The following is an 18040-nucleotide window of genomic DNA, read 5'->3' on the forward strand; positions in this document are numbered from 1 at the left end:
AACACAATATAAACTGGTAGAGTGTTCATGTATATTAGTGTTAGTAAGTGGTCTAGCATTTCCAATTTTAATTAATACCCACACACCTCTACGGGCTACAGTAACAAATACACTCACCACTGGTTCTCCAATCCAAAACCCTGCGCTCTTCATACATTATTACAATATTTGTTAATTCCTAGCTTCCACCCTCTCGAGGGAGACATAACAACAAAACCAATAAAATGTACTGGCAACGATCTCTGTCTTTGGCCTGCCAGGGTTATATTTGGTTCTCTGCTGCGTACAAAGCCCAGCGGAGCAGTTTCCACTCCACGATTATTAACCATCTCATCCACTGGGGGCGTTTAGCGAATACGGAGAAACAATAAATGAAGTATACCACCACTGCGCTCTGCTCAGAAAGTTCTGCCTGTCTGCATGGTCTTTTTTCAAGTCTAATCGAAGATCTGCCTACATAATTTAAACAATGAGAACATTAACTGCAACATTACATGATTAACTGTACTCATAATACGTTGAGTTTTTTCCTTAAATTAGTACGAATGGAGGCTCCATGAATCCTGCCCTGAGAGGCATGGTACGTTATGCTAGCTTTTGCACTTAACCAAACGGTATTCGTCAAATAGCTTTTAAGCCATTTCCATGTGTCGACAGAAGTGATATTCTACAGTAACAGCAAATTTTTTGGAATAAATAGGGACGGACTGTTAACCTGGCGTACGAAATTGCAGGAACAGTTTGTGCATTCCTTAAAAGTAAACATTTTATGTATAAATCAATGGGTTTTTCGACTCAACAGAGATGCCAAAGCCAAAGGCTGCAAAAGCAAACACTGCAAAAAGGTTCTTACACAGAGGTATCGAGTGAAGATCACATGAAGTCAACGTCAAAAGGGATGAAAAGAACTTATACGATTACAAAACCAGAATCCAAAGAGTTGTTACTTGTGTACCAATAAGAGGAGGGTAATGTTTTGCTGCTCCTTACTTTCCCCAGGAAAGTATTCAAGGATGTGAAGTTTGGTGGCCTAATTTTAGGGATAACAAGAATGTCCACCTAGTAATACTGATGGACTTAATGCCCAGGGCATAGTAATGGCAGAATGTCCTGCCCTTTCATCAAGCGTGCTGGTCACAGGAGTTTTTTAAATTATTTCTTTTTACTCAGCTTCTCTGTATCTATCAAATATTTTTGGGGGGGTTTAATTTCAGTTTACCATACAGAATACACATGAAGGTAATAATGAAAGGAAACAGAATGCCATTAAATCCCCTTTTTTGGTATTATATGTAAACAAGTATTCCATTAATTTCAGACTCAACTATTTCCAGGTGTGTATATAATTAAGTGTTTAACCAAAACAAAAAGTAGACAGAGATCACCAATGGTTTTCGATACTAAACCTGTAAACGAGGCAGAGGAGGAGGAGAGGCAGGAGGGAGGCAGGAGGAGGAGGCAGGAGGAGGAGGAAGGAGGAGGCAGAGGCAGGAGGGAGGAGCAGAGGACGGAGAGAGGAGGAGAAGGAGAAGGAGAAGAAGAAGAAGACTTACGTGGACAAGTATTCATGGTGTACCACTCCATGCACTGTCCGAAGGGGAAGGAGGCCACGTAGGCGTTGGAGTCGACGCACTGCTTCATGTTGCTGCACCACATGCACTCGGAGCTACTGCTGGTGCACTCGCTGCAGGTGGTTCTCATGGCACACGGTGTCCGGCATGGTTTGGCACTGTGGTTGGCTGAGGAACATTTTAAAAGAGGTTACCTTCAAGGCCCTTAGACTATGAATGTGTCAGTGGGAGTCAGACCTCCTCTGGTGGTTCTCTTCATGCTGAACTCTACTGGACTGTGATAAACAAGGCTTACTAAATTTAATATAAATAAAAATAATGGGCTATGTTAATATTATTACATTACGTATAAAATATTAAGGAACAGCTTGTAGGGATTTTCTTTCTTAATGCAATGCAGAGCTATTCACTTGAATTATTAAGGTTAAGTATCGGATGTCATATTGAACCCCCGTGTTTCCAAGTAGCCCAGAAAGGACAAAGCAAACACTGGCTGGAGATAGAGCCTTTCATGTTTTTTGAGAGTTTTGCGGCCACAGTAGTTTCTATGTCTCCAACATTGCTTGGAGGCGAGTTGGTTGCAATCTGCAACTACACTGCAAGATGGTACTAAGTCATACACAGCAGACCTTTGAAGGGGTTAGCAGTAGTTTAGTGATGTACTTCCATAACACATTACAAACAAGTACAGAAAACCTTTAATGGCAAAGTATTTACCTGACATTTCCGGAACATGTTAGTTGTTTATTCAGGTGAGTTTCCGTGAATCAGCATGTAATCTACTTGCTACTGTATTTGCTGAAAATTAATTGTTCCAGGCATAAACTATTCTCCTTATTTCCGTTAAGCGCAAATAAAATGTTTTTTAGTTTCATTAAGTGTTGGGAACCAACCTGGCCGCTCACACAGGCTGCCATTCACTGGGTTGATGCAGGTTTGTGCTTTCAGTCCGCTGGATGCTGGTTCAGCCAGGTAGCCACAGAACCCGGCGTCACTCGGCTCACCGGGCAGCCACTGCAGGGTGGTGTTGGTAAAGGGTGACATGTCCTCCCAGCACCAGTACGACACGTTGATTTTCCTGAGCCCCACCCAGGGCGTCACTGTGGCTTTGTACTGCAAAGACACAACAGTATGCCAAAGTCAAAACCAAGATTTTACACACTGTTCTTTAAAATAAAGGGTCTTCAACACATCAATGTGCAAGGTTTTCTTTTTTTTTAGTTTTCAGCCTCTTAAATTTTGATGATAAAAATGTTTAAGTAGGTTGCATTTGGCCTTCTTTTCCCTTTAAAAAGGTTCTCAAAAAAGGTTGCAAACTGCAAGTTAAGTGCCAGTAGCTGAAGACTAATGTGTTAATGCCAAAAACAGCTTTTGATATTTATGTGTTTTTTTCAGAATCACAACCTTGCCCTGGTTGTAAGCAACAAAAAAGCTTCTTCTGTACTGAGATAAATTCCTCTGGATGGACTGAGTGGCAATAAAAGCAGCTTTACTTCACTTGACTTGGGAGGCTCTGTTATCCATCCCATCTCTAATCAATGGCCATGCTGTTGCAGTAGTAGTAAACAAAGAGAGCTCGATCTCTCACAGACGTGGGTCGAATTACTGTTCCATCGGGATTTAATTGCATTTCTTAGATTGATTGATCCTGTCTGGAAATAGTTGGAACTGCTAAACAGCACCAACAGTATCAATATAACATGGCAGGAAGACTTGTGAAGCATGTTTCAGAGTCCCTGCGCCTGCACAGCATTTTATTGTTGAACCGGACAGTTTGAATACCAATGTTATTCCAGAGAATATCGATTTCTTCTCTACCTTTAAGCACAAACTGACCAACAGAAATGAATCCAGACTAACAAGGGAAATCTAAACAACTTCATTATTATGGATGGAAAACACTCACATTTGGATTCAAATGTTTTTTGTCTTTTTTAGCTTTAACATATGCCATGCAGTGGCTGCGGGGCACTTTGTAGGATCATAGATGGCTTACATTTTTCAGTGAGGGATGGTAGTGTTTGTGCCTGCTGGGTGATCTACCAAAATATTAAAGCAGGACTGCAGCTGTAGATGACACCATGTTTCATTTAAGTGCAGACCGGGTCGTTAGAGCTGCACTCTCCCAGTGCTTCTGACACATTCAGGATTATGTAATACTCTTGAGCGCTCTCAAGGGTAGACACATACTGAAATACATAAATAGATGGATTTAGCTGTGATTAGGCCAATAATGTGGCTCCCAAAACCATTTTTCCTCATCAGTTTGAAAAAATGAGACTTCTACAGTGTCTATTAATTCAGGAAATGTTACAGTATGAAATGTATTTTAGCTGAAGACATTTTTCCTTTTTGAAGAGGCTTTTCTTCACATTAGGGCTGCATTAACAAATTTTTATTATCCTTTATTCAGCTGCATATTCTATAGATTAATCAATTGATAAATTATTAATTTGTGCATAAAATGTCAGAAGATCCAGAAAAAAATGTCTATTATAGAACCCAGGTTGACGTCTTCAAATGTTATTTTGTCTGACCAGCAGTCTGAAAACCCAAAAATATTCAGTTTACAATGATTTTGAGAGTAAAGCAGATAATCTTAAGATTAAAGAAGCTGGAACCACAGAATGATTAGTTTGTCGTGATCATTTCTGCTCTGTAAAATAGATTAGTATTTCTGGGTAATCAGATTTAATGAAATCTCCGGCTTAGGAAATGTATAAAATTACATTAAACCTGAAAAACATGGTCCCTCTTGATGACGATCTATTTTTTCTGCCCATCCTCATAAAATGTATGAGTGCAACCATAATTGACTTCAAGCTTAATTTAGGCTTTTTTACTCAGTGCAGCTGAGTGGTTATCTACCTCCTGAGCCAATACTCAGTTCAGTGTACAGTGAATATATGTATATAAGCTTACACTTGATTTCTTGATCATCAACATTACAAGCAACCACGAGTAAAAAAAAAAAAAAAAAAGAGGGTGAGATCAAAGACTCAAAGCAAAACATATATCTTCAAAGACAAATACATCCAGGACTTATTCAGTAAATCAGCATGTATGCATCTATGCTGCTACTCTCAGAATCAGCAATAACTGTGTGTGTTATGTCAGAGCACACATTTGATGCAGAGATTAAAGCGAACACTGTAAATGTCCCCGTCATTCACACATCTATCTGTAGATATGTGACCTGAATCTGATGATATAAACAGCAGCCCGCGATGGTTAGTCGATTGCTGGGATAGATTTCTGCGTATTTGCTCTAATGGAGCGGGTAAGAGATGTCTGAGCTCTAAGGAAAGAATCTGTTAATGGAAGATTTGTTTCACGCTCACTGGTCCAAAAATCACTGACAAAAAGAATCCAGGCAGAGCTAGCCTGCAGATTGAAAAAAATAAAAAACATTTCAAAAGAGGGCAACTACAACAAAAGACATCCAAGTGCAAAAACGAAAAAGGTCTACAACAGTCTAGTTTTTGGTCATAAATCAGAGATTACATAATAAGGTCCCCTGGTGCATGTTTGCAGTTGTCTTTCTTGAATCAGTGTGTCAGTCTTGTTGGATTCTTTTTGCATCTGTACACATAAACTTCTGCTTCAACATGAAAATCTCATTCATCAAAGAAGAAGCTCTATGAACTGTTCAGTTATTCATTTAGATGCTATATAATTCTTCAGTCTTGATGCTGATGTGGTGTTCTTGCTGTTTTTATCCAATTTTATCTTAACCACTCTCTGAGTATCACAAGTGTTATCGATATCTTATCTGCTGTTGGTGTGACGACCCAATTTCCCAGAGTTTATACCCAGGACTGCTCCCCCACCCTCCTCCTTCTCCTACTTACCACCACGCTCATAATCTGCAGCTCCTTCAGGACAAAGTCCACCTTCTTCTGCGTGGTCAGCGAGGCCAGGACGGCGTTGTGGCTCCTGCAGGCCAGCTTGGCGTTGTCATACGAGTCCTTTGCCGTGATGAATTTCAGGCAGGAGTTGCCCACAAGATGCCAACTTTCACCGCAAACGTTTTCTGGAATGGAGAGAACAGAGGAGGAGTTGGTGCTATAGACACTACGGGTCAGAAGGCTGATATAATGCAAGTTGGCAGCGTGTCAATGGGTCAAACTGGGATCCAACTTTTTTTTGATTATCCATACATCTATCAAATACTTTTTCATCACTAAAAGCAATGGTTTCCAAACTTTTTGGCTTGTGACACTTGAAAAACAGAGCAGTGTCTACTTGCCAAGTCTCATAAGAGTTGTGATGAGTGAGCAGTTCAACCCTCAACACTCAATTTGAATAGATTTCAGAGGTCTGAAGAGGTAAAACCATCCAGTACTTCTGAAAAATATAATAATAGATCATTTCATGTAGCAGGGATGTTTTTTCTTCTCCCTTATCCTTTTGATCATTTTGTGACCTTCACATTTATTTTACAACCTCTTGGAGATAGGACCCACATTTTTCTCTTGTTTTAAAAGAGAAAAGTGTTAAAGGGGTTTTCTGGGGAGTTTTTCCGTACCCGTATCAAAGACTGAAAAGCCCCCTGAGGCAAATTGTCATTTTGGGTTCCATAAATAATATTTGACTTGATATCTTATTAGACAACATGTATAAGAACAAGGCAATGCCTATCTGTATGCATTCATATTGAACCATATCATTATATCACATATTATATTTGATTAACTATTGAGGATGTCCCGATCAGCTTTTTTTAAGTCCCTGATCCGATCTGAGTCATTTAATATTAAGTATTTGCCGATACTTGTATATTTTTTTTGATAATACAGTGCGCATAGCCCACTTCAAGTACATTAAAGTCATTAAAATCTATCCAGTGTATATGCTTGACAATAACATATGCTCTGAATTGCATCAAGAAAAAAATACCAGCATCAAAGCTGTTCTTTGATGTTTTTTTTCACACAAAAGTATAAAATAACAGACCTTCTCTGTAATCTTTTTGGCCTTGTCGCTGACTGATGGGAGTTTCTCTCTATTGTTTGGTGCTTTGGTGCAGCCGTTACCTGAGTAACCTGCATGGACTATCTGTATTCTGCTGAGTGATTATTTTCATTGTCTGTACATCTTTTACGCGGATTGAGTTAAATAATTACTTTTATTGGCTCCTCACACAGAGCTCAGAGTGGAGAGGCCGACAGAGAGTTGACAATGGCTGTGCGACAGGTGACATAAACAATGGATCGGATGGGGTCATTAAAGCTCAATATAGCTGATACCGATTAAGTTTATGTGTAAATTGTTCACATAACTGAAAAAAAAATCCATGAAAATAACCCACAGTTTTAAAAATAAAAGCACAGTTACCTGGCAGTGAGATGCACTCCTGGTTGCGAGGTTCCCACTGACAGTTCTGGTCCACAGCGCAGCTCTTGCAGCTGGTTTTCTTGTTGCACACATATGAGGGGTTGTCCTTGGGGCAAACTTCATACTCTCCTATGGCCCCCTGGGAAAAATCAGAAAATAACAGCTGTCAACTCAACTCAATTTACCTAATTATTACATTTCATGCTGCATAAATGACACAAATTAAATGTTATTTGATTATGAGTTTAATGATCCAGCTCTTTATAGATTCATGAAACTTTCATTGAAACTGTGTTTGTGGACATAATCAGTATCAATGTTATTATGTCCAAAATGAAATTTTCTTACTGACAATGCAGCTATTTGAGTAGAATGCCAGGTTATCACAAGTATTAGATTACCAAATAATTGTAGTGAGACAGACTGACCCTTAGTAATCAAATATTTTAGACAAGTGCAGATAAGAATGCTGGAAATATGATGCATGAACTGCCTCTGGGTGCCATATTGCATCTGAATAAGCAGTAATTTAATCACAGAGAAATCAGATGTGAGTCGGAAACAACAACGTGCCTCATCAGTACTTTAATGATTATTCAAATTTTTCCCAATTTATAAGTTGTAATAACTTGTGGAGGAAATGAAAGGAAGGCTGGTCAAAACATGTGTGTATCCTTATTCTTGTTATTGGAGCTGAATTGGCTACAGGAACCAAGTGCCCCAGCATTCATCATTATGTGCTTCAAAGAGCCTATGACTGTTCGAAATTATAGGGAGACTGCTTATTCATGTATTAGAACGCGTCTTAAAATTACAGCTTAAATGGCAAAAAAGTTTCGTTACACAGCATCAGAACTTCCAATTATGACAGTTTTCAATGTTCAAATGAGAAGAGAGAAGATGAGCCAGCTTTGAAAGCACTGTAGCATGAAAGGCCATGGTTCTCCAACGAAAACATTACAATGGTTTTAATATTTAAAATAGCCAATCTACTCAATCAGCAGGCTTGGAGTTAGCAGGGTTAGCATCTTACCGTGGCAGAGGTGCAGTTGCTTCCCAGAGACACACACTGGCCGGTGCACCACTGGCAGCTGTTTGTGTTTGCAGTGCAACTGTAGCAGTCTGTATACTGGTCACACCTCTCGTTATCAGCATCTGCAACATTTGGAAGAACATGGTGGATAAATAAAAAAACAAAACAATGTATACTTTTATGACAAAACAGACAGAAATGATAGTTTGAAGGGAAGAAAACAAATTTAACCTGACTGTGCAGGTTCCAGATGTCCTGTCTGGTGAGTAAATTGGCCACTTTTGGAAGGTGGCTGTTAAGAGGTAGTCATTTACCAAACGTCAGTGGTGGACAAATCTTTATTCTTGTCAGTATTCTTTGCTGTTTTATCAGGAGAATGTGGCACCAACTTCACACTTTTCACAGTTTATGTTAATATACCGTTTCAACTATTGAAAATTCTTATTGAGAATTTGACCTTCAGGTATAAAAAGAAAGCAGAGAAAATCTAATTAGCTTTCTTACACAGCAGTTTAAGCAATTCTGATTCTGCCATGTACCACAGATCAGTCAACACTTCCTAGCCATGAGGTTTCTTCTGGGGAAACTGGGGCAGGGTGACTGCCAGACAGCAGCAGACCAGGAAGGCCTCCCTGGTATTAAATGTGCCTGAAAGATATTCCGGGGTGCAGTTCCCATCTGCAGGCGCTTCTGTAGGAAGCGGCACCGGAAAATGAGACCGGCCGTGTTGGGGGAACTGAAGATTTTTTTTGTGACAAATGGCCAACAGAAGAGAAATCTCAGCGGGAAGTGAAGAGACCTGGCTGAACTGTCCCCGATGATTACCTCTTTCTGTCCTATCTGACACGCACGCACACGCACACGCACACGCACACGCACACAGGGCAGCAGAACCACAGAACTGGGGCATTTTGGAGAAAAATAACTAACTTGTTAAATGAAGTGTTTATTGGACACATCAACGCACACATCCACGCTCCACAGACACTCAGGTAATCATAAAAGGCTAAGGCTAATAAATATCATCATCATTATAAATTCGTTTTAGGAAAAAAATGATGAATTGATGAAATCTGAACACTTTCTGGATACTTCTGCAACTAACAACTGTTTTCAATATTGACTGATTTGCGTTTTTTCCCCTCAACTATTAATGGTTTAATAGTTTTGTTCATAAAATGTCTGAAAAGTAAACTCTCACATGGAGAATGCTTGGCATTTGGGCCTGATAAATGACTTAAATGATCATCAAAGTTCTTGTTAATAATTTTCTGTTGATCAACAGCTGATCCTGTTTCAGCACCTCAAAACACATACAGAAATGACATCAACTGGACTATATCTAAAAAAAAAAAATAAAAAAAGGTGCACAAAGCCCAAGTTTTCTACACTTCAAAATCTTATACGCACGCACAAAAAAAGAAAAAACACCCCGTGTCATTTTCTTTTGCTATTTTCACTCTCTGATTTGCAAGACTGCATTGGCAGTCCTTGACAAACAAGCTGTTTCTGGCAGAGTCTCTGCATGCCTTCAGACATCCCTGTCGTGAATGCAGATGAGTTGTGCAGACACTCAAGAAAAGACAGGAAGAATCTAAGATCCTCCCAGATTAGATTCACAGGACAGACAAGCTCCAATGCAGGATTTCAAAGCGATGTCACCTACATGATCGTGTGTTACAGGAGGCTGGTAGCTGCTGCTGCTGTTCGGTTCCGACAGTGATGCTCTCCCACGGCAGGCAGGTCCCCTGGGTGTTGTTCCAGACGCACTGGATCCCCGGCCAGGCCTGGTTGCAGGACGCCGAGCTGGAGAAGGCAGAGCAGCTGGGCGAGGTGTACATGAGGACGTCACTGAGCAGCAAGCTGTTGAAGCCTCCAAACACGTACATAACACTGTAAGACAAAGAAGAAAAGAAGATGTTAGAGGGCTAAAGGGGAAGGATTCAGGAAGTAAAACGAGACGATTTCTGCCCCACAATTCTCCCCGGTTTCGACCTTTCTTGCACACTGAAAGCCAGAGAAGCTTAGTCCGAGTGCTCTCCCTGTTCTCTGGGGCTTCAACCTGCCTCACAAGTCTGCTAAATCCCCAACAAGAACTCCCTTCCTGTGCGGACAGACCTGACAGACCCCCCTGCTGTGTGTGTGTGTGTTTGGATGCCGGGTCTAGGGCATTTCTGAACATCTTTCTCTACTGGCCTCTGTTCAGCTGCTGGGATTAGTGTGCGAGTCTCTGTGTGTGTGTGTGTCTCTGTGGCTGTGGCTGTGGCTGTGCAGGGTGGATGGGTAATTTGCACCAGTCTGATCATAATTCCCCTCAGATCATAGAGGGCACACTTCCCTCTGGACATCCTGCTGAGTGCAAGGATCAGGAGGAGGAGAATGTGTGACCACATGTGAGATGTGAGTCACTGTAGAAAAACAAAGGACGACCGAGAAAGTAAAAGGTGTATTGAAAAGGGTCACTTCTCCCAAATTACAGAAAAAAAAAAAACATGTCTCACTTTCTTTTAACAGTCCAGATATCCATCTCTGAGATTTCTGTCTACACCTAAATACAACAGAGGTGAATTAAATGTTTTGTGGAGCTTTGTGCATGAAAGAAATTTCTTCCCAGAGGTAACCCTGGAAAAAATATTGACGGTTTCCATAGAGACAATTTCTTTAGTAGGAAGTAGTTCAAATGAAAACTGTTGACAGAGAGGTCTGAACTGATGCTTTAAGCTATGCAAAGGGCTTCACACAAGCATATATATGATGAACTAATGAGTAAATGGTCAAATAAATGGTTAATTGGATGTACTGTTGCTCATTAAAAAGGTATTCCGTCTGACAAATTTAAAGTGGAAGACTTTGGGGGGGCCAGACAGCAAAAGCACTCCTCTCTTTCCTTTAGTTTCAAGTCTAGACCGGGGGAGTACTAGCAGAGTTTTGTAGCAAGATCTGAGGGTGAGTGTAGGTACATAGATGGGGAAAATAAAATCTATGTTGCAGAGTGCTTTAAAAATAGAACAAACCGTAAATATTGATTCGAAAATCAACTGGAGACTAATGCAGAAAAGCTAAAATAGGGGTTACGGCAGATGATATTTCTCCTTATTTTATTGTTTTTGACTTAAATCATAAATGAAGGTGTCCTCCATATTTATATAATATATACACACACAACATCAGTATTCTCCCATCAGCATTCAAACTAAAACTTCAGTTAGGCTCAACCTTCCTCACATCACTTCCTTTACCCTTTGTAGAACTTCTCAGTTCATTTTGCAGATTCTCAGAATTTTGACCAATTTCCTCTGGACTACATTTTCCATTTGATTTTACTATTATGAATTTCATCAATTTGTTTTTAAGACCTACTGTGAATTGTAAAAAAAAAAAAAAAAAAAAGTTAAAAGCTGAATATCGGCGCTGTCTTGAACTCGTCGATTGTGTTGAATCTGAATTGGATCGATGAATGAACACATGAATAAACTCTTAATTGCTCCTGAGGAACAGGAGTCATCAGTGAGGATTGACTCGAACAGGGCTGGTGATTCATGTTAATATTTGATGCGTTCTCTACAACAGGATGTATAATTTAATATGGCTTGCTGTGTCTTGCTCTGCTGGCGGTGCAGATAATACTTACAGATGAGTCATCCCTTCTGGTCGCAGCACCATCTCCATAACAATCTATTTGTATCGCAGACTAATAATGAAACGTCATGTATGAACGCGCAAAGGATTATACTCCAAGGTAACAAGGTTTAGGGTTTAAGTTGTCAGTTGTTCTTGGTTGTTCTAAGATTGTTTTTCTTTGTCAACTCAGCATGTTGATTTCTGAATTTGAATACTGGAAAACAAGCACCATATGCAAATGTCCTCACATTTTTGTCATTATATAGTAATCAATAATTAGAAATGTTCTGCAAGCACATCCAGTTTCAGAAAATGATTCATGTAATAATCAGAGATGATTTGCACACTGGAAATTCCTAAATATTTTTATTTACAATGTCCAGCATGAGTGAAGCAATCAAGAGTTAAATACTAAATGATCGGGCGTATAAAGGAAGTTAGCAAATCATCCAAACTGTGGATGAAGATTACAATATGGCTGCCTTCAGACTGCAGGCACAAATTGTCCAAATGTGATTTATTTATTTCTTATAGATAGTTTGAAGAGCAAAAGTCTGATGATGAAATCATGATATTTTCAGTTCTGGTTTGGGCCACTTTCATATGTGGTCCAAATCACATTTACCACATTTAAGTGCAGTTTGGAGTCACATTTTCAGGTATGTCAAAGGGACATTTAAGTGGGTTTGTCTCTCAACAAACATGTGAAGTAGATTTGAAGGTTTTGAAGGAACAACATGTCGATTTAGAGATATTTGAGCTTCTTTCTATATGAAGTTCTTCAGTCAATACTTGGAAAAACAGTTTTGTTCTCAACATTATGGTTCCTTTGTCTGAAGTTATGAACTGAAACCTTTGCTGGCACTGATAATGAGCTTTACTTTCTCAGGAGCAATTTTTTTTTTTTTAACCGCCAAACAGTGGATCTCTCAGTTTATTTTCCTATATTTCCCCCCTTTGTCACCCTATAATAGCCTCTGCTGAATGTCTGTGCAGTTTTCAGATTTCTACACTTGTTAAAAGTGCACAGAAATGTGATCATGAATAAAATAACCAGGAAGGGAACCAAGAAAACTTTAATTTCCCACTAGAAAAGCTAAACAGTCCCATACTATCAAAATTGTGTGTTTACATTAGATGCAGAAACATACTGAACATGGTTGTTTGTATAACGTATTCCATTTCAACGTGTCTTTAAATACCATGAGTGCATTATTAAACATGTGTGGGCCCCAGTGGAACTAAAACCTGTCACTCTGGTTTACATGCGCTCAAGAAACAAGGTTACCGAGAGAAATTGGGTTAAGACAGGAAAGCTGAACGTGTTTCTGTGCAGATTTTTACCCCACCTACTCCCTATACAAGAGTGGTATATTTTCCGTGATCTATACATTTTGACATATCTCTCTTTGTGTTCAGGTTGGTTCAAATTAGGTGGCCGTGAAAGACACAGCATGATTCACATATTCTTCAACCTCATCACACTATTCATGTATTTGTTATGTCTTCTCATTTATTCAGATCTGCCCTTTAATTAGTCACCCGTCTTTATGAAGACAGTAAGCTTTCTTTCTTCCTTTATTGGGCCAAGATGGATTGAGTGTACATATGTCTAAATTCTAAGAATGGTATACTGCTCAGCTGTGTGAGTCAACTTATTTTGATTTATCTGTACCAGTTTTTGGCAAAATTTTGATTTAATTATTTGGAGTTTAAGGATCCATAGCTAAAAAAAAAGAAAAAAGACATCAATGCATGTCTAGTTTTAGTATGTACAGTCTATATGAATACCACGACTGAATTTGCCAGCAGGACAAATGAGATGGTGATGGACTTCTGGAGTAAAAACACCCCAGACCACACCGGTGAACATCCAGGGATTGGACATTGAGGTGGTAGAGATTACAAATTCCTGGGTGTTCACCTCAACAATAAACTGGTGGTCAAACACAGAAGTCCTGTACAAAAAGGCCAAAGTCGTCTGAGGTCCTTTGGAGTGTGACACTGTTAAGAACATTTTCTGACACTGTGGTGGCATCTGCAGTCTTCTACGCTGTCGTCTGCTGGGGAGGTGGAAGCACGGAGAGGGACAGAAAAAGCTCCGTCCTGGATTGCCCCCTGGATGCCATGGGGGAGGTGGGTGAGAGGAGGATGTTTGCCAAGCTGACGTCAATCATGAACAACACCTCTCACCCCCTGCATAAGACTGTGGGGGGCCTGAGCAGCTCGTTCATGAACAGACTGTTACACCCACAGTGAAGAAGGAGCGCTACCGGTGGTCCTTCGTTCCGACGGCAGGCAGACTCTTTAGCACAAGCATGACACAATGTAGCACTGTTTGTTGCCTTTTTTTACATCACAGCTACTTTTTTATATTATTTCAAGTTATACACCCTACTTATTCATATTTATTCATATTATATATGCACATGATCACACACATATATATATGCACATACTACATAAATATCTTATTTTATCGTATAATACACATTAAGATTATATTATATTACACTTGCGCTGTGCAATTATACCTATTTCTATTACATCTTCTATTTTTTATTATTTAGTATGGTAGTAGTGGTAGTAGTAGTAGTAGTAGTAGTAGTAGTAGTAGTAGTAGTAGTTTTATTATTTGTATTTTTTTGTGTGTATTTTCTTATCTCACTCTTTTATGTGGTTTTGTTGTATCTGGAGCTGCTGTAACAAGCGAATTTCCCCGATATGGGATCAATGAAGTCTATCTTATCTTATTTAAAGTAAGCGACAAAAGTAGGCCCCAGCAGGTTTAGTCAGAGTCTCATCACCATTATTTAATGGAATGATTGTATCCAAATTAATGTTTGTTTCTGTTTAAATTGTTATCTTTATGTTGTTCTTATCTTATTATCTAAATCCATAATATCGAGAAAGGCCACTGTGTAAAGCACTTTGCAAACTGCTTTTAGTTCAGTGGTGCATAAATGATTACCTGTCACTGAAGACCGCAGAGTGTCCAAAGCGATTGACGTCGTGGTAGAGGTCCGGTCGAGGCAGCACTGTCCACTCATCACATGCTGCAATGAAAAGAAGACACAGAGAGGTCAAACTGTTGACCTGTGCCCACATATTAAATCATACATGTCTTCAGCAGTTGGAAATTCAGCTGACATGCCATGGGTGGTTAGCGAGACCTTTAACAGCTCATATCCTTGTGTCAATCAATGAGTCACTTGTCAAAGCGTCCTTGACCATGAAACCGAGGGCCTGACGGCTACAGGGGCAACAATCACACCAGGAAGATGCAGCTAGCCGTGTGTGTCGCAGGCATGTGAGAGATATAAGAGATAAAATATGGTTTCATTCATGGCCTCCAGTATTTAGAGCAAGTAGCGTGTGAGAAATGAGGCTATTCTCCTCTACTGATCTCATTTTCAGGTTGTGAAAGAGTGAAAGGTTCTGAATATGAGTTTGGCTGCCATTAAAACCTACCATGTTTGTGGCCTCTAAGCCAACTAAAAGTTCAGATGTAAAGCTTTGAGTCGTTATACTTTTGGTTACCTGCAAATGTGAGAGGCTAAACGTAATGAGATTCAATAAGGAACATAAAAGGATGCAGATTCGATAAGTAGATTCGGTATTGGATTTAGATAAAAAGCTTCTGATCTGACCTCCCTCGCAATGCTAATGGGCCTAACAGGCTTGGTATGATTGCTATGAAGTTGCTTAGACCTGCGGTTGCCAACCTTAAAATTAAGCGAGGCCTACCTCTGATCCTCCATCAAAGTGTATGGCCGCAAGGTAGATATACATTACAGGCATTTCAACCATTTTCATGTTGGAAACCACTGGAACTTAGATGTCTAGGTTAGGTATAACCACTTTTTCAACATTATTTCAATGACTATACTTAAGTTTTGAAATCCTGGTAAACAACAGTGATATAAAACCTAAACGTCAGAAAACTGTCACTCTGATAACTTTTAGCCTAGTTTTAACCCAGACAACAAAATCATCAAGTCACTGCTTACTGGGTAAAGAAATGAATGCATATGGTGATGGATTCCTTCAGGGTTGTTTTTAAATGTGTATGTGTGACAGTGTGCACCTATCATGAGTCTGTACAAACAACCAAAACAAACAACAAAAACCGGTGGCTGATGTGAGCCGGAAAGCTTGTGGAAGACTGCAGTACATCACCTTCAGTCAGTACAATGCAGTGCAAGTCATCATGGTCTCCCAGAGGAGAGTGGCATCTGTGCGAGCTCCACATTCACAGGCAGACACTGCCCTCTGGTGTCACACAGCGGTACTGCAGGTGGTGTGGTGCATTGTCCCTCACAGTGGGGATTTATTATGACACCATCTTCCAATGTCAGGACAGCGGACGGCCCTTAAATTCTACGCTCTAATTGAGTTCAGCTTGTTAAGGAGGGGCGATTAGTCCTCGACGCGCAGCCCATCTCGACTGTAATTACCAGACAATTACAGAGCTGCCGCTGCTGACACCGACCCTGCAGCTGGCTGGTGGTGGGGAAGGTGGGGGTTGAGGAAAATAGTCTACTAGTCTTTTCTGTCCAATTACAAAATCATACAGAGAATGAGGAGTGGCAGGGAGGAGAGAAAGGTCAGAGCTTAGGGAGGCGAAAACAAAAATACTTTAAGTTTTTAATTTCAAAAGTTCGACTCAAATGCAAACTCTCGAGGGAAATCATGAAAACAATTTGTTTCCCGCAGTGACTAGAGTGAGATGACTCAGTCTCATTATGCCAATCAAGCGAAGACATGTGGTAACATAAATGTATAAATGGGACACTATGCTGAGAATTCAATTGACCTCTATATGTGCTGCTGCAGCCTTCATCGTCTGTTCTTCACACCACTCCAGTGAGCTGAAAAGGGAACGTTTTTTGGGGATGTTTCAGTCCTAACATGCAATTCTCATGAACAAAAGCTGGTTGCACAGGGAGGGGCAAGGGGCTGCTTGTGCCCCTGAAATTGTAATTTCGCTGCCTGTCAATCATCTTCATAATGACACAGAAAAACAGAATGTCCTGGGGCCATTGGGCGGCCTGCAGGGAATTCTCCCTCCCATCCAGACAGGCTGAAGCCCTCCCATTAATGAGCAGCTTATGACAGCACTGCGGAAAGAGGCCGACTCAATTTACAACAATGTTTGCAGGCAGTTAACAAAATGAGGATGCTGGTATGGCTTCTGACAAATCTGTGCTAACTTCCATTAGGACATATCAGAGAACTTTAAATGTGATTGTAATTAGAACACAAAAACATACACTACAAATGACAACAGCGCACTTTTGATTGTCATATTTAACTAATATTCAAGGACAGAAAACGTGTTTTCCAACTCACACTCTTCATACAGATACACATGGGGGAGTTGTTTTGTACCACTCTCCCTCTACTGTTAAGCAGCTGTATTGCACAAACTGAGGATTAAGTATCTTGATTAAGGGCACCTTAGCAGTAAATCGAGTAGAGCACAGGTATAAACATTAGAGGCCTGAGATTATGTCCCCAAAGCCAGCAGGTGAACCGCACACAGACTAGTTTAGTGATTACATTACTCAGCTTTGATCATATTGCATTTACCTTCACCTCAAAATCCTCAAGAAATCGAGAGTGAACTGCAGCTCAAGAGGATGTTCTACAAAGTCTGATTGGCTCACAGCAGCTCTGCCCACCTGAACACCTCAGTCCAAACCCATAGCCATTAAACCTGCTGCTTCCTCTTCTGTTTTATGGCTTTCCACCACATTTTGAAACCTGGCTGCAGATATTTGTTCCGATTGAGGCACAACAGCATCAGTCTTTGCAGCTAATGTTTTTTAATAAGATCTGGCTCACAGGTCAGGCCTCTGGGCAGACCAGTCAAGTTCTCCAAAACCAAAACTGAGAAAACCATTTCATTATGGAGCTGGCTTTGTGCATGTGGGCATTGTCATGTTGAAACACGAACTGTTGCCACAAAGTTGGAAACACACTACAGTCTAAAATATCATGGTGTGCTGCAAAATTGAAGAGGTCATATTATGCTCATTTTCAGGTTCATACTTGTATTTGAAGGGTCTGTTATAATAGAATTACGTGCTTTAATGTGTGGTGTAATACTGTAATGAAAGAAAAGGCTGAATACAAAGGGAGCTATATCAGGCAGTGCAGGAGCAGTGTTTTCTGTGGGAGACAGTAACTTTCTTTGCCGTGGACTTACATGCCCAAAATAAATCTATATAAACACACACGAAAGCACAAAATGTCCTCTTTAAGGTTTCCTTTAATTGGATCTAAGGGAGTTAACCCAGACACGATAAGGCTGTCCACATACTTTTGATCATGTTGTGTGTTTGAAAGTAGGTATGATGTCTGGAGAAAGCTGAATCCAAACTGATGAAGCTGAGTTTTGATTGAAGACAAACTGTCAGTACTAAACCAGACCAGAATAACTTTTAACAGCAAAAAGCCTTCATTCAAAACTCCA

General features: G+C 40.1%; 1 protein-coding gene across 1 annotated transcript in view; it reads right to left on the bottom strand.

The window, feature by feature from the left end:
• The window catches only part of atrn (attractin), a gene marked incomplete in the record, with an annotated part of 121514 nt that overhangs the window by 75378 nt on the left and 28096 nt on the right, over positions 1–18040 (bottom strand). Inside the window, 7 exon segments of the mRNA XM_035674150.1 lie at positions 1554–1739; positions 2465–2684; positions 5423–5604; positions 6909–7047; positions 7942–8063; positions 9608–9834; positions 14534–14618. Of these exon segments, the coding sequence (XP_035530043.1) occupies positions 1554–1739; positions 2465–2684; positions 5423–5604; positions 6909–7047; positions 7942–8063; positions 9608–9834; positions 14534–14618 (1161 nt within the window).

This window comes from Morone saxatilis, unplaced genomic scaffold (assembly GCF_004916995.1).
Source record: "Morone saxatilis isolate NCDOM2014 unplaced genomic scaffold, NCSU_SB_2.0 Contig3, whole genome shotgun sequence".
Taxonomy (NCBI): domain Eukaryota; kingdom Metazoa; phylum Chordata; class Actinopteri; family Moronidae; genus Morone; species Morone saxatilis.